Consider the following 22,756-nt stretch of genomic DNA (forward strand, 5'->3'; position numbering starts at 1 on the left):
ATAAGACGTGGCTATCTGTCTCACCAAATGGTGAGGCCCTGGCATACAGGAGCTATAATCTATATATTATGCTCCCCCTGAAGTGCCTACACAGTGCCTGCTATGTCCTGAAGACCCAGCAAATGAGTTGGTTTCAACATAATCAGAAAAGTTTCCATCCTAGAAAGATAGCATAGAATAGGTGGAATAGACATACTTTCCCTTATTCTTTGCAATAAGTACAACTAAAATTCCTGGACGTTATACATAAAGCAAACATAAGACTCTGAAAGGTAGAGAGAAGAAGGCAGATCAGCTAGAGACCTTGGAATCCAAGGAACAACATATTAAATTCTCTGAGTTTTCTTTTTGTCCCACCTCATCTATTTTAGACCTGGAGCTGAAGAAGCTGGCAACCCAGAAACACCAATAAGTACCAAAAACAAACCAAAACAAACCAAACCAAAACAAAACAAAAAACCTAATGAAAGCTGCTCTCTCTAGTCAAACAAGCAGGAAAAGGGCAACTAAGTAAGACAGATTTTAGACAATAATTGATCTACTTCAATTGGATTCCACAGAAAAAATATCTGTGGCCCCACTCTCACCCATGCCAGCAAGGATGAGTGCTGAGCCTAGACTTCTAAGTAGGCTGTAGTGAGGCATTCCAACCACTGGCAGGATGGTGTCAGAGAAGGCCAAGTAGAGAGTCTGGACAATTGTACCTGCCAGAGATAACAAGCTCCCCACACCACCCCACAGTGTCAGTGGAGACCACATGGGGATCCTGGACTTCAACTCCCACCTAGCAGTTATGATGTGACCCTCCTTCACTTTGGAGTGGTGTTGGAGGAGGCCTTTTTAAGGACTTTCATTCCTTCCATGGTGTCAATGAAAGCTATGTGGATAGGAGTAGCAAAGCACTCCTAACCCCTCTCACCAGGGAGGTATCAGAGAACCTATTGGAGAGCTGGAGCTTTCACCTCCCCCAGCAGTAATAAGGAGCAAGGCCAAGTGGGGAACCCAGACTTCCACCCAACCTTGCACTAACAAAGAGATGTTCTCCCCATGCCTATACTAGAGAAGTGTCAGTGGAACCCAGCTAAAACAGAAGGTTTAAATAAAATCAAGAGTCTTATAATACCCCAAATTCCAAGTTTCAGTAAAAAATTCACTTACCATACCAAGAACAAGAAGATCTCAAAGTGAATTAAAAAAAGAAATAAATAGATGTCAACACTGAGTTGTCAAAACTGTTAGAATTATTGGACAAAGATTTTAAAGCAACATCACAAAAAAATGCTTTAATGAACAATTATGAACACATTTGAAACAAATGAAAAAATAAAAAGTCTCAGCAAAGATATAGAAAGTCTTAGCAAAGAAATAGAAATATAAAGAAACAAGAGAAGTTTTAGAATTCTAAAATACCGTAACAGAACTAAAGATCTCAATGAATGGGCTTGAAAGCAGAATAGAGGGACACCTGGGTGGCTCAGTCAGTGGCAGAGTCGTCCAACTTTGGCTCAGGTCATGAACTCACAGTTCATGGGTTTGAGCCCCATATTGGGCTCTGTGCTGACCACTCAGAGCCTGGAGCCTGCTTCAGATTCTATGTCCCCTCTCTCTCTGCCCCGTCCCTGTTTATGCTCTGTCTCTCTCTGTCTCAAAAATAAATAAAACATAAAAAAAGGAAGAAGAATAGAGAAGAACAGAGGAAGATAAAACAGTAGAAATTACCCAATCTGAACAGCAAAGAGAAAAAAAAAACCAAAATACCAAAAAATAAATACCAAAAAAATAACAAAAGATCTAACACTTTTGTCACTGGAGTCTCAAAAATAGAATAAAGAATAGGAATGAGCAAGTATTCAAAGATGGCAGAAACTCTCCAAAATTTGGCAAAAGATGTAAACATACAGATTCAAGCAGTTGAGTGAATTCCAAACAAGATAAACCTGAAGAGGTTCACACAAAGACATATTATAGTCAAAATTCTAAACACTGAAAACAAAGAAAATTCTTGAAAGTAATGAAAGAGAAATGACACCTTACCTGGAGGAGAACCCAATTCAAATCCAGTGGATTTTTCATCAAAAACCATAAAGACAAAAAAGAAGTGGCACAACTTTTTCAAGTGCTAAAAGAAAAGAACTCTAAGCCCATAGTATGCAGTGAAAATGTCCTTCAGAAATGAAAGGAAAAGCAAGACATTGTCAGATAAAGGAAAACTAAGAGAATGTGTTACTAGCAGACTTACCCTAAAAGAATGGCTAAAGAAAATTCTCCAAACACAAAGGAATTGATAAAAAAAAAAAAAAGAAACCTCGAAACACCAGAAAAGAAGAAAAAACATGGTAAGCAAAAATATGCATAAGCACACTAGATTTTCCTTCTTTTCTTGAGTTTTCTAACTTATGTTTGACTGTTGAAACAAAAATTACAACACTGATGCATATAATGGAAATGTTTTAGATGATTATATTATAAATAGGGGAAGATAAATGGTTGTAAAATGAAGTAAAATATCTACGCTTCACTCAAACTAGTAAAATGATGACACTGTACACTGTGATCGTTTTGCATATTTAATGTAATACCTAAAGATACCATTTTAAAAAAGAGTTACACTCAAAAACACTATAGAGAAATAAAAACAGAATTCTTTTCTTTTTAAAGCTCTACTCTCATTGTGGGGCTTGAACTCATGACCCCAAGCTCAAAAGTCTAAAAGCAGACTGGGTGGCTCAGTTGGTTGGGTGGCTCAGGTCATGGTCTCACGGTTCATGGGTTCAAGCCCAGTGTCACGCTCTGAGCTCTCAGAGCCTGCTTTGGATTCTGTGTTTCCTTCTATTTCTACCCCTTCCCCCACTTGTGTTTTCTCTCTCTCTCTCTCAAAAATAAATAAACATTTTTAAAAATTTTAAGCAGAAGTCTAAAAAGTGTTCTTTTTAGTAACCCACAAAAGGCAGGAAAAAGAAAATGGAAATGAAAAACAGAACAAATAGAAAGCAAAAAATAAAGGCTCAGACTTAGGCTCTAATAGATCAATAATTACATTAAATGTAAATAGTATAGATATACAGATTAAAAGATACATTGGCAGAATGATTAAAAATCATGACTTAAATATATCTATATGGAGACAGAGAAACAAAGAGCAAGCAAGAGTGTGTGGAAGGGGGGAGAAAGCAAAAGATGGAAAATATATATCATGAAAACATTAATCAAAACAAAGAAGTCCATATGTATATCAGTCCATATACTATATTAGTAGCAGGTAAAGTAGACTTCAGAGTAAATAAAATTACTAGAGACAGAGAGGGATATGATACAATGATTAAAAGGTCAACTCATCAAGAAGATATACAGTTCTACTTGTGTAGCACCAAGCAACAGAACTGCAAAATATGTGAAACAAAACCTGATATAACTGAAAGGAGAAATAGACAAATACACAATTGTAGTTGAAGACTTCAATACCCCCTCTCAATAGCTGATAAGACAACTAGATAGAACTCAATACCATCATCAACCAACAGGATCTGATTGACATGTACATAACACTCCAACAACAGCAGAATGCATATTATTTTCAAGTGTACATGGGACATACACCAAGATAGACCATATCCTGGGCCATAAGACAAACCTGAACAAACTTAAATGAATTGAAATCATACATGGTATGTTCATTGACTACAATTTTTGTAAAAGAATTTATGACATAAAGATAATAAGAAACTCTTTAGGCACTCAGAAGCAAACAACTCTTTAGGCACTCAGAAACAAACAACACACTTGTAGATAATCCATGAGTCAAAGAGGGAGTCTCAAGGGAAATTTTTAAAAGTAAATTGAACTGAATGAAAATGAAAATACATCATATCAAAATTTGTGGGCCACAATTAAAACAGTGCTGACAGGAAAATGTATATAACTAACGTCTTGCATTAGAAAATAGAAAAAGTCTTAACATTACAAACTCCAACATCAGGTGTTTAGAAAAAGAAAGCAAAATAAACACAAAGGAAGCAGAGGAAGAAAATAATAAAGAGAAGAGAAGAAATCAATAATTTTTAAACAGAAAAATAGAGAAAATCCATGAAACAAAGATTTGGTTCTTTGTATCAATACATTTAATAAGCCTTTAGCAAGACCAACAAAGGAAAAAGAGAGAAGATACAAATTACCAGTTTCAGGAGTGAAACAGGAAATATGACTGCAGACCCTGCAAATATCAACTGGATAAGGGAATAGTATGAACAACTCTAAACACACTGAAAGACACAAGCTACCACAACACACCCAATATGAAATTGATCATTTTAATAATTTTCTAACTATTAAGGAAATGGAATTAATCATTTTTAAATTCCTATAAAGGAAATCTCCAGGTCCAGAGACGGTTTTACTGGAGAATTCTACCAAATATTAAAAAAAAAAAAAACAAAGAGCAGAAAATGGGAGAGGAAGTAACACTTTCCAATTTTATGAAGCTAATGTTACCTGGATATCACTAGACAAAGACAGGACCAAAAAGAGAAAACTACACACCAATATTCCTCATAAATACAGAGGCAAAAATCCTTAACAAATTACTAGCAAACTAAATCCAGCAATGTGTAAAAAGAATTATACACTATAACCAACTGGCATTTATTCTAGTCATGAAAGTCTGGTCCAATTAGTTAAAAAGTAATCAATGCATTCTACCCTGTGCACGGGCTAAAGAACAATCACATGAACATATAAGTTGATTCAGAAAAAGTATTTGACAGAATTCAGCACCCATTCATGATAAAAACTCTGAAAAATATGAGAGAGGGAGAGGAACCAAAAAACAAATAGTCTGAAAAATAGGAATAGAGGAGAACTTCCTCAATTTGATAAAGAGCTTTCATAAAAATCCTAGAGGTAAAACTACACTTAGTAGTGAAAGACTGAATGTTTTACCCTAAGAACAGGAAAAGACAAAGATGTTCACTCTTACCACTCCAATTCAACATAGCACTTGAAGTTCTGGCCACGCCAATACAGCAAGAAAAGGAAATAAGAGTTATACATACCAGAAAGGAAGACATTACTGTATATTTAGGAAATCCCAAGAAATGTTAAAAAACAAAAACAAAAAGCAAACAACCCCACAACAAAACAAAAACCATTTAGAAGTAATGCATGAGTTTACCAAAGTTGAAAAAACAAAATAAATTACACAAAAATCAATTGTATCTCTATATTCTAAAATATAGACACTGAAATTAAAACTATAATTTTATTTACTTATGCATTTATTTATTTATTTATTTATTTATTTAGAGCAGGGGAGAGGGGCAGAAGAGAGAGAATCTTTTTTTATTTAAAATTTTTTTTAAATGTTCTTTATTTTTGAGAGAGAGAAAGGTCACGAGCAGGGACAATGAGAGACACAGAAACTGAAACAGGCTCCAGACTCCGAGCTATCAACACAGAGCCTGATGTGGAGCTCAAACCCTGAGATCATAACCTGAGCCGAAGTCAGATGCTTAGCTGACTGAGCAGCCTAGGCACTGAAAGAGAGAGAGAGAGAGAGAGAGAGAGAGAGAGAGAGAGAATCTTAAGCAGTCTCCATGCTCAGTACATAGCCTGATGCAGGGCTTGATCTCATGACCCTAAGATCATGACCTGAGCCAAAATCAAGAGTCAAATGCTCAACTGATTGAGCCAGCCAGGTGCCTCCAAAGTACCATTTATAATTGCTCAAAAATAAAATGAAATACTTGGGTATAAATCTAACAAAATGTGGTCAGGAATGGTATCCCAAAACTACAAAGTACTGATGAAAGAAATTTAAAAATATTTTTTTAATGGAGAGACAAACCATATTCACAAATTGGAAGACTTAATATAATAAAGATGTCAGTTACCAAACTGGTATAGAGGTTTAACACAATTCTTATGAAAATCCCCGCAAGATTTTTTTTTTTTTTGGTAAATATAGACAAGATTATTCTAAAGCTGTATGGAAAGGCAGAGGAACCAAAAAAGCTAAAACATTTTGAAAAAGAATAATAAAGTGGGAGGAGTGCATCTATGCAATTTCAAGTTTTATTACATAGCTACAATAACCAAAATTATTAAGTTTCTCAACTTCCACATATGAGTGAAAACATATATCTGTCTTTCTCTCACTGACTGATTTTACTTAGCATAATACCTGCCAGTTCCATCCACATTGTTGCAAACGGCAAGGTTTCATTCTTTCTCATTACCAAGCAATATTCCATTGTATATATATAAAAACCACATCTTCTTTATCCATTCATCAGTAGATGAACATTTTGGCTCTTTCCATAATTTGGCTATTGTTGATAATGCTGCTATGAACATTGGGGTACATTTGTCCCTATGAATCAGCATCCTGTATCATTTGGATAAATTCCTAGTAGTGCTATTGCTGGGTCATAGGTAATTCTATTTTTAATTTTTTGAGGAACCTCACACTTAACAGAAGACTGTGAGGGAAGGGAAGGGAAGGGAAACATAGTTTCAAACAGAGAGGGAGGAAAACCATAAGAGACTCCTAAATACAGAGAACAAACTGAGGGTTAATAGGGGGGTAGGAGGAAGGAGAACATGGGTGATGGGTTTTGAGGAGGGCCCTTGTTGGGACGAGCGCTAGGTGTTGTATGTAAGTGATGAATCATGGGAATCTACTCATGAGGCCGAGAGCACACTGTATGTTAGCTAACTTGACAATAAATTATATTTAAAAAAATAACCAAAATTATATGGTATTGATAGAGGTATAGATACACAGAGATCAATGAAACAGAATAAAGTATCCAGAAAGAGACCACACAAATATGCCCAAATGAGTTTAAAAAATGGTGCAAAAACAATTCAATGGAGGAAAGATATTCTTTTTAAAAAATGCTTATTTTGAGCGAGCGAGAGAGTGGGTGGGTGCAGAGAGAGAGAGAGAGAGAATCCCAAGCAGGCTCCAGACTCAGTGCAGAGCCTGATTGGGGCTGTATCTCATAACCATGAGATCATGACTTGAGCTGAAATCAAGAGTCAGATATTTAACTGACTGAGGCACCGAGGCACCCTGGAAAGATAGTCTTTTCAACAAATGATGCTAGAACAAGTGGGTATCCAAAAGTTAAAAAAAAAACTTGAACTAAGTCTCACACCTTATATAAAGTGTAATTCAAAATGAATGATAGATTCAACTGTAAAATATAAATTATAAAACATATAGAAAAGAACATAGGAGGAAATTGTCAGGATCTAGGACTAAGCAAAGAGTTCTTAGACTTGACCCCAAAAGTATGATCCATACAAGGAAAAATTGGTAAACTGGACTTTATAGGCTCTGTGAAAGACTCTGTTAAGAGGATGAAAAGACAAACTACAAACTGGGATAAAATATTTGCAAACCACATACCCAACAAATGATTAGTATATAGAACATGTAAGAAACTCTTAAAACTCAATAGTAAAAAGAAACAAACAAGCAATTCAACTAGACAATGGGCTAAAAATATGAAGAGAGACATTTCACTGAAGAGGATATACATATGGCAGATAATCACATGGAAAGATATTCAAAGTAATGCAAAAACAAGGGCACCTGGGTGGCTCACTTGGTTAAGTGTCCAACTCTTGATCTCAGCTCAGGTCTTAATCTCAAGCCCTACATTGGGCTCTGTGTTGGGCTCCACATTAGGCATGATGCTTACTTAAAAAAAAAAAAAAAAAAAAAAGCAATGCAAAACCAAAACCAAAATGAGAGATCATTATATACCTCTCAAAATGTGTTTTTAAAAAAAGCAATAATACCAAATACTGGCAAGGTGCAGAGAAATGATACATTGCTGGTGGAAATGTAAAATGGTATAGTCTCTCTAGACAATTATTTGGCAGTTACTTAAAAAAACTAAATACACACTTTTCATATGACCTGCTACAATTGTATGCATATGCATGTATCCCAGAGAAATGTTAACTTATATCTGCATAAAACATGTACACAATTGTTCATAGCAGCTCTATTCACAATAAACCCAAACTTGAAATATACCCAAATGCCCTTCAATGGGAGAATGTTCTTCAATGGGGAAATGATTGTGGTACATTCACACTATAGAATACTACTTAGCAATAAAAAGGAATAAGCTACTGATACACACCACAACCTGGATAACTCTGTAGAGAATTAAATTGAGTTAAAAAAAAAAAAGCCAAGACCTAAATCTCCATATATACTCTATGATTCCATTTATACAATATTCTTGAAATGATGAAATCATTTAATTGGAGAAAAGATTAGTGGTTGGCAGGGGTTAAGGAAGGAGTGAGGGGATGGAAGGAAATGGACATGGTTATAAAAGGGCAACATGAAAGATCCCTGTGGTGATAGAAATGTCCTGTACCTTCCCTATATCAATGTCAATATCCTGGTTGTGATATTGTGCTATAGTTTTATAAGATATTATCATTGGCCATACCTGGGTAAAGAGTATTCTATTATTTCTTACAATTGCATGTGTATTATCTTAAAATAAAAGGTTACTTTTTAAAAAGAGCTTCATATAAGCTCTTCATAGACCTCACCTGGGAGATGGAGCATAGCTGAAAATATATTCAGAATACAGAAGGTCTTAGTAAATACATGTATGATAAATCCCTAAGATCCTTGGGGTTCTTATTGTCAGAGAGGGTAGCCACGTCCCCTCTAACATTCTCTGGGATTTTGTTGATACTGGGACCTAAATAAGGGAGCCATCAGACAAAGCTGGAGGGCAAGTCCCAGGTTTTTATGTTGCAAGAAGATTTGAAAGGAGTTGAGGGACAAATGTGAGGGAGGACAGCAAGCTCAAGAGCCACCACCTCCAGGAATCCTCTGTACTATTGCCCAAGTTAGGTATCCCCCCCCTCTGCTCTATTAACCTTCATTATAATCTACTGTGATCAACAACTTTCCTGTCTTCCCTCTCTATACTGTATATTTCTTGAGGGCTGGGGATCACCTCTCAACTTACCTCTCCATACCCTAAATGTTTTGTTTTTAGATTAAAACAAATAAAAGACTATATACTCTAATGTTTAGATGTAGAGCCAAGACCTTCTTTTGTGTGGGGGTGTACTGATTGGCATTTCACCAGCATCTCTCTTGTGTGAGAACCCAGAATGCATTGATTGCCATTTTCAAAAAAAAATTTTTAACGTTTTATTTATTTCTGAGAGAGAGATAGCATGCGCAGGGGAGGGTCAGCGAGAGATGGAGACACAGAATCCGAAACAGTCTTCAGGCTCTGAGCTAGCTGTCAGCACAGAGCCCGACATGGGGCTTGAACCCACGAACTGTGAGATCATGACCTGAGCCAAAGTTGGACGCTTAACCGACTGAACAACCCAGGCACCCCTGATTGCCATTTTCAGTTTTGATTTCTTTAACATGGGTTGGAAACTGAAAAGTATTTGAGAAACTATCAGAATGCAGAATGCTAGATTTTTTAAAATGATTTTCCCCTTCTTTTTCAGCGGTCTCACTAATATATAATTTGATAAAATTTTTAAGCAACTTGCTGTTACAGAATCTTTCTAAACAGCAACATTAGTTTAGTACTCATATTTTATTGGTTTATGTAACATTTAGTTAAATTATATAATAAGAATAATATGCACAGCTGGCATAAACAGGCTGAGTTAAAAACAAATGACTCTTGGTAAGCATGCAATTCAACCAAATGGGGGAGCGCAAGTGCACGGCATCCTAGCCATGAAGGTTTGATGAGCCATGAGTGTAAGTCAGTATGTTTTACAAAAGAATTGATGGTGTCACTTAAGCCAGTGAGCCAGGTAAGTACACGTTGTTTAAAGTTCTATTTTAATAGTATCAGTAATAATAACTAACACTTGCTGAGTGCATAATAAGTGCCAGGCATTGAGCTAAATGCTTCTATACATATCTCAATTAATCATTACCTGAAGAAGTATTATCATCCCCATTTTATAGATAAGGAAGCTGAAGCTCAACGAAGTTCTTCCAAGTTCTCATAGCAATTAGGTAGTAAAGCTGAGTTTCTGTCCAATTCCAGAATCCATTCCTTTATACACCATACTATGTTGTTACTTCTAGTATCTGTCTTGTGGATGAACGAAGGAATGCAAGCAAGTATGCAGAGGACAGGGAAAGGCTGAGAGTTGGGAGACATTTTCCTACACTTGAGAAGCATCTCTTGAAGAGGAAATGGCTCATTCTTGGCATTTTCTGAGGTGAGGTGAGAGAGGGTCCTAAGGAGAGGGTTGGATGTTTTTAGAGAGGTTGGAAGATGGGAGAAGGCCCATAGAGAGTGATGGAGGAAACCTAGACCTGGTACTGGAACATGTCAGTCCTGTCTCCTGTATCTGTTCCAGACTTCTGACCACCATTAACATTGGCCTCCCTTTAATTCAATCCTGCCTTCTTTTCTTTCAATTGAATCTGGCTGGAATCTTTAAACTTAATTATAAAATGAAAGGAAAACAACAAAGCTACACTCTCAATGCCTAAACTCATGACCCCAAAGGTACTAGCAGCTGAACCACCGACCAGTTTTGCTGCCGAGGCTTATGGCCAAACACCTCCTCATTTCAATTTTTCACCTCAGTCCTGGGTGGATCAAGCATGATGGATTCAGGAGGCACCATGGCTGGACCTGGGGAGACCTCAGGTCTTCCCCAAACCTCCTTCTTAGCTGCCCACTCTGAACATCTGTCTTCTGACCAGCTGCACACCTCAGCACCTCAGAGCTGCCTAACTGCAGGGGTCGTGATCTCCTGATGAGGAAGAACAATCAAGGTCTGGCTCCTCCTATGTGGGATCTCAGTCTCTCCTCCCTCCTTGCCCCTATCCATCTCCACATCTCCTGCTTCCTGGGTGACTATTATACTTAGAAGAGGGGGCCCTGCACCCACTCTTGGCCCCATTTTCCCTTGCCCTGTTAAATTCTGTTACCTGAAGCACACCTTACTGGCTGAGATTTACTCTACTTTTCTTCCCCACTCAAGTTCCCAGCTGATATCTGGGTCTGGTCTCTCCTCTACCTTATGCCTCGGAGAAGGCTCTGTGCTCCCTGGTGCTTCACTGTCTCCAGCTGGGTCCCGCTCATGACCTGGAGCAGATGCCTTACCTCCAGCAAATTGTTCTCTCTGCTTGGAATGACCTATCCTTTCTTATTTGGCTACTTTTAAAATTATCCTCTGGATCACAGCTTAGTGTGACCTCCTCCAAGAAGCTCCTCCAATCCCATATATGTTTTGGGAGCCTGTTCTCTGTGTTGGGTGCTTTTCTAGCTCTTAAAAACACTATCCAGGAATTTAGTCTTTACCTGTATGTCTCCCACTCTGGGCTCTGAGCCCTGAGAACCTATGTCTTGTTCACTGGTGTGTCTTCGCACCTAACAGTGTTTGTCATGTGGTTGGTGCTCAATGAATGTTATTTATTTAGTTTATTAGTCAATCAGTGATTAAATGTCTTCTGGTTTGAAAGCCTGACCTACTACCAATCAACTTTTATCTGCTGTATAAGGATAGTTTTGTCTCCCTGGTCATGTGTGGGGCAGGATGACTCTAGTGAATGGGGTCACCCCATCACCTACCTCCTCAATGGACCCATCTAGGTTCCCAGAAACCTTCTGGCCTCCTATCTATAGATTTTCCAATGTCAAAAATACTGTATATGGACAATGTATTATTAGTCAAGGTAGACTAGGTTTGTGGCTGTAACAACCCCCAGTCAGTGGTTTAAGGCAAGGAAGTTTTATTTCACCTTCACACCATGTGTGCATCATGGTTGGGCTGGGGGCTCTGCTTTGCATGGTCATCTCTCAAGGACCCAAGCATAAAAAAAAGTTAAAATCCTTTTAACCTGTTTAACCTCTGTTTCTCAAATTTTTGACCCTAAAATCCTTTCTCTTGTATAACACCTATTTCTATCCTATGGACGACCTCATGCTCAGAAATGCCAGTCTAAAGGAGTTGAAGCATAACAGTTTTCTGTGGACATCTAATAGGTGATAAAATGAGTAAAGCAGTCTCTGCTGGCATTTATTGATATTTAAAATGTGTTTAAATATCCAGAGCCTTTACTTTGTGCCAAGTGAAGTGCTCTGCCAGCTGCTGGGGATACAGGAATTTTGAAATGTATATGGTCTTTGCTGTCATCAAGCTTCCCTTCCAATGGGAAAGACACATATTCAACCACTAACAGCCCACCCTCACCGTGCACATAAAGTAAATGTGTTCCAAAGTGCTGTAAAAGAAAGGCACAGGGTATGCTATGAGAGTGTGTAATAGAGTGACCTTGCCTAGTCATGTAAGGCTGCCCCTAGGAAATTTATCTGCCATTTACAGGATGAGCAGTTAGTCAGGCAAAGTGAGGGTGGAGAGTAGAAGTTGTGGGTAGAGGTGGGAAATGTATCAGGCAGAGAAAATAGCATGTTCAAAGACCCTGCGATAAGAACAGAGAAGTCAGTAAATTTGGAACACTTGAGAAAGGAGAAAACAAAGGGCTATATCATGTAGGCCTTGCTGACCACATAGGCACTTTGAGTTTTATTCTAAAAGCAATAGGAGTCCATGAAAGGGCTCCCAATCCAACAGGGAAAATGCAGACACATTCAGCTAATTAATCGTATGGCTTTTTAGAATATTTCATTGGCACAGCATATAATGCTTTACAAAATACTTTCATGTCATTATCTTATGTCTTCCTTGCAGCAGTCCCCTGATGGAGATAGTCCAAGTATTAGTGTGGATGGGAATCTGAGGCTCAGAGATATAAGCAACTTGTCCAGTGACCTAGCCAGGGAGAAAGCATCCACATGCTGGTCACTTTACTTCTTGGGCCAGTCATGCAGAGAAAGCACTGGCTCTGCATGAGTCGGCCTTGGAATCTATGCCCTTGCTGGCAGAGAGGCCTTTTACTGAAGGGCTGTTGAGTGGGAATGATGGTCAAGAGCCTGCCAAACTGAAGTTCAAATTCCACCACAGCAGCAACTTACTAGCTAGGTGACCTCTAGCAAGTTACTTAACCTCTCTGAACCTCACACTCTTTATTTGTAAATTGGGGGTAATTATACTAACCTTATAGAATTATTATAAAGATTAAATGAGATCATTCAAAAGGTGTAAATGTCTGACACTTAGTAGGAGCTCAATAGATATCAATTTGATTTTTTAGAGAGCTGACTCTTTCTTTTATTTTGGAAACTTAGGATATACTAAAATGTGGAAGCTAAATGAAGCTAAAATCCCTTCACACTAGGGTTCATTGTATATAAAATGGATTGAATCCTTGTGTGATTTTTCAGACTTTCAGGATGGTACAGAGGAGGAAGAAGTGCTGGGGCCCTTCTCAATAACAATGGTGATGCTCAAAGTAAAGACTTTACAGCTGGCACTTCAACCTTCTATACTGTGAAGGGGACTTCTGCAGATGATAATTTCCCTGGGAGTTAAGTGCAGGGGAATAATTGCCTAGGTGTTCTCCTAGGTGGGTATTTTCTGGTAGCCTTGAGAGCCACATTCAAGCAGCTGCCTAGGGGTCAAGACCCTGGAGAAATAGCACTTAAGAGTCTCAAAGTCCTGCTTAAACATCAGCTGAAAGGCCTTCCCAGAGAGTTGATAGAGGTATTAGGGTGAAGTACAGAGTCCTGGAACTCAGGGAATATTTATGATTCACTGGGTATCATTAACCATTTGTGGGGCTTCTAATTCAGGACACTATAGAAACTTGTGAGATCTGCCCTCCTCCCTGGGGTATGATGTACTCTAAGAACTTTATATAGAGACGATAGGCCTTGAGTTTTTCTAAGGCCTATCTTCTTGCAATTAATCTTTGCTCTTGAATATAGGCCTGCCAAAAATGGGTAGTAGGTTGAGTAGGGTCTCAGAGAAACATCTAATCAGTGACCTTCAAACATTTTTACCCTGACTTAGAGGCTGAAATATATTTTGCATGATGACCCAGCATATACACACACACATCCCTCTGAAACAAAATTTCAATAAGCACTTATGCTTACATTTGTGATGTACTTTGGTATTTTATTTTCTATTTTATTTCATTAAATTGATTTCATGACCCATTAATGGATTGCAACCTACATTTTGAGCAACATTGGTCTTATAGATGATGAGGTGATTGAAGAATATGTTATCCATGAATAACAAAATTCAGATGAGCAATGCCAAAGGCTGAACAGACTCACTGTATACTTTAAATGCTCATAGCAGGGGTGCCTTAGTGGTTCAGTCAGTTAAGGCTCCAACTCTTGGTTTTGACTTCAGTCATGATTTCACAGTCATGAGATAGAGCCCCACATAGAGCTCCATGCTCACAGCACAGAGCGTGCTTTGGATTCTCTCTCTTCTCTCTCTCTCTTTGCTCCTCCTTGCTTGCATGCTCTCTCCCTAAAATTAAATAAACATTTAAAAAAAGAATTTCTAGAAATAAAATATTGAAATAAAAACAACTCAATGGAGTGGTTAAGCAGTTGATAACACTGCTGAAGAAGGAATTAATACATTGGAAAGCAAATTGGAAAGTACCCAAAATGCCCCTCACAGAGTTAAGGTCATGGAAAATAGGAAGGAGAAGTTAAGAGACGAGAAATAAAATGAGAAGATCCAACAGAGATATTAGAAATTCCAGAAGAAGAGAACAGAGAGAAAAGGGAGAGAAGAAATATATAAAGATTCTATGGTGGCAAACTGACTGGTATTGAATGCAAAAAAATAAATTCTCAGTAAGAAGGAACACAGCTGGATTCCCAAGCAGAATAAATAAAAATAGATTTACACCAAAAAACCTTAGTGATTCTGCAGAACATTAGAGAGAAGAATCTTTTTTTAAATGTTTTTATTTATTTCTGAGAGAGAGAGAGAGGCAGCATGAACAGGGGAGGGTCAGAGAGAGAGGGAGACACAGAATCCGAAGCAGCCTCCAGGGTCTGAGATAGCTGTCAGCACAGGGTTTGACAGGGGGCTCAAACTGCAAGATCATGACATGAGCTAAAGTCGGACATCAACTGACTGAGCCACCCAGGCGCCCCACAAAGAAAAGAATCTTAAAAGCTACCAGCATAATGACAATCAGCCAGCAGGCTTCTCATTAGGAGCAATTGAAACCAGAAGATAAATAATTACAGCCTCAAAATTCTGAAGGAACATAACTGTCTACTTAGAACACTATAACCCATGGGTGCTGGGTGGCTCAGTCAGCTAAGCATCTGACTCTTAACTTTAGCACAGGTCATGATATCACGGTTCATGGTTTTGGAACCCTCACTGGGCTCTGCATTGACAATGTGGAGCTTGCTTGGGATTCTCTCTCTCTCTCCCTCTCTCTCTGCCCCCTCCCCTGCTTGCTCGCTCTCTCTCAAAATAAATAAACTTTAAAAAATTATTTAAAAATAATTTTAAATTATTTTTAATAATTACTTAAAAATAAATAATAAATTTTTAAAAGAAAAAATTTGCCATCTTACAACCATGATAGTTACAATTAACTGATTCAAGCAAGATCATCAATGGACGCTAAAATCCCTGGATCAAAGATATTTGGAGGACAGGACATTCACAGTCTCAAATTCTGTCCCTACTTCCATCATAATATATTGCTCAAAGAGGGCAAAGGGCACCTTTACAATGGAGAATCTTGGATGATGCTACCTTAAAAATGATCAAACTTATTACCAATTATGAGAAAAACTGATATCATATGCTTCTTGATATGATGCACTGAGAAGGAAACATCACCCATGTGCTATTCCTGCCCAAAATGGTTAGCCTGAATTTAACCGTGACGAAACCATTGTATAAATCCAAATTGAGGGTCAATCTGCTGCCTGGATTTTCGAAAACTCATGAAAGACAAAAACACAATCTAAAAAATTGGAGAACTATTCCAGAATAAAGGAGATTTTTTAAAAAGGCAAAATAAATACAATGCAAGATCTTACATTGGAATGAGGGAGGGACAGTTATAAAGAATATTTTTGGAAGAATTCTTAGAAGGGTTTTGAATATGAACTCATCTAACAGGCAAATGTTAAATTTCCTGAAAGTGATCATTGCACTGTGCAGCACAAATGTCCTTGTTCTTAAAAGATATCTGAAGTATTTAGGGACGAAGGGTCATTTATGTCAGCAACTAACACACAAGTGTTTTAGAACAAGAAAGGGAGAGATAAACCAAATGTGGAAATAGTTACAAATTGTTCATCTGTATCAGAGTATATGAGCATTCATTGCAACAGTGAACTTTGCTGTACAGTTTTTAAATTTGTCAAAATAAAACCTAGAAGAAAAGAAGCAGTTTCAAAACAAATACAACACCACCTAATGAAATAAAGGATCTAGTCAATGATAGTAAAAGGCTGTTAAAACCAGTAAGTGAAAAGCTGATGGAGGGGAAAAGATGAAGGGGAACTTTATAATGGATAGATTCAGCTGACAGCAACTGAACCCGCTGATTAATCATGATATTTTAAAAAGAAAAACGATAAGAAGTTATGTGGTACTGATTTGATGCAATAGTAAGTTCACACCACCTATAAAATATTCTTGCCAAAAAATCAAATCTGAAGCCAAGCAACTCTGGAATCTACCAATTTAAAGGGACAGAGAAACATGTTAAATGATACCACAGGGGTGCTATCAGCAAAATCCAGAAGGAAGGAAATTCCATAGGACAAATGGCCCACGGTTTCTTCAATAAATAAATGGCAAGAAGAAGAAAGAAAGTATAGCCTAGGAGTGCCTGGTTGGCTCAGTTGGTCGAGCGTCAGTCTCTTGATCTCTGCTTAGGTCATGATCTCATCCATGACAGGCTCCGTCCGTGCTGATAGTCCAGAGGCTGCTTGGGATTCTGTCTGTCCTCTGTCTCTGCCCCACCCACCTCTCAAAAATAAAATAAACATTTAAAAAATTTTTAGGAAATTTTCAAAAAGGGGCACCTGGGTGCTCAGTGGGCTGGGCGTCTGACGTAGCTCAGGTTGTGATCTCTTGCAATTCTTGGGTTCGAGCCCTGCATTGGGCTCTGTGCTGATGGCTCAGAGCCTGGGAGACTGCTTTGGATTCTGTGTCTCCCTCTCTTTCTGCTCCTTCCATGCTCATGCTCTGTCTCTCTCTCAAAAACAAATAAATATTTTAAAAAAAGAAATTTTCAAAAATTTAAAAAAGAAAGTATAGCCTATAGAACTGAATATTTGATGAGAGTAAGGAATTATAGTTAATTTTCATTTAAGTGAGATAATGCTATTGCGGTAATACTAAACGTGACCTTAACTTTTAGAAATGCATGTTAAATTATTTATTAATTTAAATAATAATAATTATTATTAAGCTGAGCTGATTTGAGGTCTGTTTCCAAATAGTTCCGGGAGATAGAAGAAATAAGATCGGCTGTATGTTGATAATTATTGAAACTAGTTGATAGGTATAAGGATCTTTTAAGGGCCATTTGGGTGGCTCAACTGGGTGAGCATCTAACTCTTGATTTTGGCTCAGGCCGTGATCTCATGATTCCTGAGTTCGAGCCCCACATCAGGCTCTGTGCTAACAGCAAAGGGATTCTCTCTCTCCCTCTCTCTCTCTCTGCCCCTCCCCCATTGGTGCACGGTGCTCTCTCTCAAAATAAATAAACATTTAAATATACATATGTATATACTTAAACCCTTCAGAATAAACTTTTAACAAATAAGTAAACCCAAGTCACTCCAATATTTTCCCAATATATTCTCCAGAGGAGGCTCTTCAGGGTTAGAAAGAATGGCTGTTCCCTCACAAGTAGTACACAGGTGAGATCAGAGAGAGAATTCCAAGTGGAGGGTAAAACCCCAGGCCGTCATGGGGATCCAAATCTTTTTTCAAGTGGAACGCTGTTTACTTAGGGGGTGAGGGGCTCTGTGTCTTGTGTGTCTTAAACCAGACCGTTCGCTGTTGGGTGGGAGCAACATATTATATCTGGGCAGCTCCCTGCCTCAAACTAGGTTAAGAAATCGGATTTGTAAAGGCTAGTAGGTTGGACCCAAAGCAGAGGAAGGAGGTAAAATTAGATGTCTCTTTTTGCGAGGTTTGGATGAGGTTGAGGTCTGAGATCAGAGGTCTAGGATAGGGCTGGAGTGATGGGTGTGTCACTACGGTGGATGTGCTCTGCTAAGATCTAATAGGCTTCAAGAGCTGACCTTCTGGTCTTCATGCCTTCATCCTTGGTGCCAGTTCTCTGGGATGGAGACAGAGCTCCTACCCATCTTCCCCCCAACCCTCCCTGCTCATCTCCTTCCCACACCATTCTCCTCTCTTCTCTGTCCAGTTCTCTGATCCATTTTCGTTCTCTCCTTCCTCAAGCCCCTTCCTCATCCCCACTCGCCATTTCCTGTCCTCCGCCCTACTAGACACCCCAGTTCAGGGTCCAGGAGAAGGACAGCTTTTATGTGGCTTGTAAAATTCTATTATATCTGTATTCAAAACCTAGCAGCTGAGAAACACTGGTAATAAGCGTGTTATTAAGCGTGTAAATACACTTCCACTCCAAGGCCTCCAAGGGGCAAGGGCCGGATTCTCAGCTTGGGCATCTCCCCTGCTTGTTAAGTCCCTCCCCACCTGGCCTCCACCCCAGACTTGGACCTTGTACCGAGGCCCAGGTCTCCTCCAGTCTCCAACCACCACCGTCCTGCAAAACCCAGACTCTTGGAGAAAGGGGGCGGGGGAAGGGGCCGAAGAAAAAAAACATTAGGAAAAAAACTCCCACCCAGAGAGCATTCTTTCTGCAGCACTCAGGAAAAAGGATGTCTCACAGGGGACGGGAAGGCGAAATTTTTTCACATCCAAATGGATTGCAATTTCCCTCCATTTAGCACCTGAAGGTAATTAGCTCGAAGAGACTGCCGAGTGCGAAACACGTTCACGGAACATTAACTCTCACACATTCTCCAGTTGCAGGGAATTAATAGGAAAGATTAAAGTTTAAAGAGAGCAAAATGCCATTACCTCGCCAGCCACCTCTCTCCGCGGCAGTATCCAGCCCCCGAAAACCTTCGGCCAGTGCTTGGGCCGGGGCTCGGGTCTCAGCCTCCAGCCTGGCTGGCTGGGGCAACTGGGTGTGCCCCCACAAAGAGGGCTAGCATGTGCTGATGTGCACACACGTGTGCAGAACAGGGCAGCTCTGACCCTTCACGAGGCCAGTGCAGCCCCCTCCCATCACCAAGAAGTTTGGGGTGGACAGGGCAGGTGTGTTCTCATAGGCTGACTCCTGGCATTGGTGTATATGGTGGCCCTGGGCGGGAGTGGAGCGTGGCGGGGGGGATACTAGGAGGGGTTATTAGCTTGGGTGTGCCCTGTGATTTTGGTGCAGAGGGAGAGATCCGGGAGCCTTGTCGGCAATTGAGAAATGGAGGGTGTCAGTCCCACCTTGGGTGTGTACAGAGGTACTGGGTGAAGTGATGGAGAGGGTTGCTTCTACTCTCATGCGGCGGGCAGGTGCCACGAACATCCGTGTGCACACATATGCAGACTCCCACGACCACACACAGACGGCCTTTGTCACTCTGCTTTTTTCAAAGTTTATGTAGGCTTCAAATTGGAAAGGTTTCTGTGTTGCTTCAGTATTTTTGGAAAAGATGAAAGACAGAGAGGGAGACAGAGAGAGAGAGAGTGGGGGAGAGAGAGAGTGAGGGAGAGAGAGGGGCAGAGGCAGGCAGGAGAGAGAGAGCGCGCGAGATGAAATTGAGACATGGAAGAATTTATTGCCCAGAAAATTCCATTCTGCTATCTGATTCAAAAAGTCCAGTCCCCCCAGCTTCGGAAAATCTATTTTCCACATTTTAATACCCTGCAGAACAGTCCTCATAACTCATCCGAGTGTGTTAAGCACAGTTTTATTAGATCTGAAACAAATTTTGGTGGGGAGATACTATAGGTCATTAACCATGGAGTAATTTTATCCTTGTTTCCCTAATGATGCCATAATGGCGAGCGAATTTCTTAACTAAAGACCAAAGAACATTTTGAAGGTCAGTTTCATCTGTGAGCTCCTTCAAGCGCTTCTCAGAGAAGATTGGAAAACTCGCCGATTTTTTGAAGAGTCATTAATAATGTGAAAGCTGAAAGCACCCTCCATTTGCGTTCCTGCTTTTTACCTTTTAATTTTATATCGTCCCCGCTCAGAGCCCCGCTCCCACTCCCTCACCCTCCTCTGGACCTCCCGCCTGCCTACCCACCCCACGCAGGGAACAAGGCTGCCCCGTACCAGGTACCAGTCTCGCTGTGAGGGGCAGACGGGGGCTGCAGGAGGGGAGGAAGAAGAGCTAGAGAGGCCAGGGCCCCACTGAGATGGGGGTCTTTGCTAAAGTCCAAGAATGTGGTGCACTGCATGAGGGTATTGTTATAGGCATGATACACATGTGCGTGTGTGCGTGTGTGCAAATGTGCAGTGCAGGGGACTGGGGTCTCTGGATCGCATGCTGGCTGTGCACACACATGCTAGGGACCAATGGGGACTTCGTAGTCTCTATAGGTGGGTGCCCCCTGTTGGAAGCAGGTGGGGAAAAGGAACTGAAAACCACCATGGGTCCAGTGGCTTGGGCAGTGGGTCAGTTCGGGGACTTGTGGTATCTCCCAACAGAGAAGGACACCACGTGGAATGCATGAAACGATTTACAGTGCGTTGTGAGCCCTGATTACACATGTGTGCACACGAGTGTGTATGTCCTGGGGGTGGCGAGATCATCAAGACAAGAGCCCCCAGGACCCTCTCCACTGGCAAATATTTAGACACTTGAAACAGTGACCACTGTCTGTCCATCCCTCACTCCTCGGACCACTCACTCCTTGCTCCCCAGGCCAGGAGCCCCGCATTTGCCCACTTCACTTGCCTCCTGATCTCCAGTTCCTGACTCCGTGGACCCCACCCCCACCCAGTTCCATCCCTTCCCCTGAACCCTCCTCCCCCTAGCTTCTCACCTATCTGATGGCCATCATTACAGAGTGCCCAGCCAGGAGCTGGGGTGGGACAGCGTCTCTGTGTGTGTGCAGGTTTGGGGAGGAGGGGGCGGTGTGGTGACACTCCATGCTCCCAGATGTGGTGGCAGCGATAATTCCAATTTTATGCCTTTGTTATGGCTTTAATCACTTTCTTTATGCGTTTTGTTCCAGCGATCAGGGAGAGACACCTGATAGGCAAAGAGGATACCAGGGGAACCATTTTTATTTGGAATGTGGTGAGAAGTCTAATTAGAATCTGAATTCTGCTGAGCCTTGAAATGGCCAGCACTTTATCCTGATCGCCTTAGATATTGTTTCGAGTCAATCATCTGTCATGGTGCGGCAGGAGAGCCTCTCCCTTCACACCGCACCCCTCCCGCCACGGGGCCAGCCCGGGCACACTGGGGGAGGGGAGGCTCAATCTTCCGCCCTCATAGAGATTTGTGCCTCCTTCTGGGGGGGGGGGTGCTGTTTGGTATCATCAACCCTCCCCTGGTGAGGGCTGTCTTTGCTGGGTGCTGAATTTGAGCTCATGGAGGGGGGGAAGGGGCTGCAGGAAGAGGGGCCTGAGGGGCCTGTGTTAGAATTAGGAAATACTGAGGTGAGGCCAAGCTAGTCTGGGGCACCTCCTAAGTGCCCTCAGCACTAACCACCCTACTTCCTAGCAATGGCTCACAGCGACTCTCCTCTCCTTACTGTCCCCTAGACATATTGTATCTCTGCCACCTGCTCACCATCCCTCAAACTCACTGCTCCCATTGCCAACCCCTCCCTGACCAACGCTTGCCACACATTCAGCTCCTGTTCTCTGACTTTCCTCCCTCCAGTCCTGCCACGGACCACCACTCCGGCTTGTTCTGCCTTCTGTCAAGTCCCCGGACTAGTTCCACCTCCTCTGGAAAGCCTTCCCTGACTACCTGAACCCACACAGGTGAGCTCCTTGAGAGGTGGACAATTACAACACAGGCCCCCGTCTGGCGATGGCCATGCTGACTGAAGACACTCTTCCCACAGGACCTCGCTCCATTTATCTTTCTCCTGCCTTCAGATGACTTCCAGTTGTCCTCTCTCTTTTTCTAAACTGTTTTGGTCTCCGTGTGTGTGTGTGTGTGTGTGTGTGTGTCCTAAATCTGCTGGAAGTCCCAAAGTCTGACCATTTCTTCCCTGTATCCTGCCTTTTCCACTAACTATAAGCACACAGGACCAGGCACAGAGTGGGGAGCTGTGCATTGCCTCCAGATGTCACAGAGTCACGGAAGCTTTCTGCTTCCTGCTTCCCCTTATACATACCCCTCAGTACACACCTACTATGTGACAGATGTGGGCATTGTTGGGGGGATGATTTAGTAACCAAAGGAAGTGCCATTTCTGGCAGGAAAGTGGAGCATGTGCTTTATGAATAATGTCTCCATGGGAGATGGCCTGGATGACTCCTTGGAGGGGCAGGGATCCACATATGGTCAATGTGGGTCCTTTTTAGATGGTTGGGGGCACTCAGTGGCCCTCTAGCCAGTTAGTGTGCCCCATAAAGCAGAATGTCCTCATTGATGTCAATATCACTGAGCCTCCTTGATGGTCACTGCCCTCTCGAGATTATCTATGTAGCCAGGGTACCTTATGTATGGTCCAAGGGGCAGTGTGACCAGATGCCGCCATAGAAAAATACAGACTCAGAGGGTCCCTAGGATACCCTTCTCAACCTGCTCACTTCCCCATCCCTATCTGGACCCAACCTCAAATGCAATCCTGACTCATTTTATTC

At 41.0% G+C, this 22,756-nt stretch overlaps 1 protein-coding gene across 1 annotated transcript in view; it reads left to right on the forward strand.

Annotated features, from left to right (window-relative positions):
* The window catches only part of HIF1AN (hypoxia inducible factor 1 subunit alpha inhibitor), a 53,726-nt gene extending 43,484 nt beyond the window's left edge, over positions 1-10,242 (forward strand). The window contains exon 6 of the mRNA XM_077748316.1: positions 10,106-10,242. Coding sequence (XP_077604442.1) covers positions 10,106-10,241 — 136 coding nt within the window. The 3' untranslated portion in view covers position 10,242. The remainder of the gene's footprint in view (positions 1-10,105) is intronic.
* Positions 10,243-22,756: the final 12,514 nt, after the last annotated feature.

This window comes from Crocuta crocuta, unplaced genomic scaffold (genome assembly GCF_008692635.1).
Source record: "Crocuta crocuta isolate KB4526 unplaced genomic scaffold, BGI_CrCroc_1.0 scaffold619, whole genome shotgun sequence".
In the NCBI taxonomy this organism is placed as follows: Eukaryota; Metazoa; Chordata; class Mammalia; order Carnivora; family Hyaenidae; genus Crocuta; species Crocuta crocuta.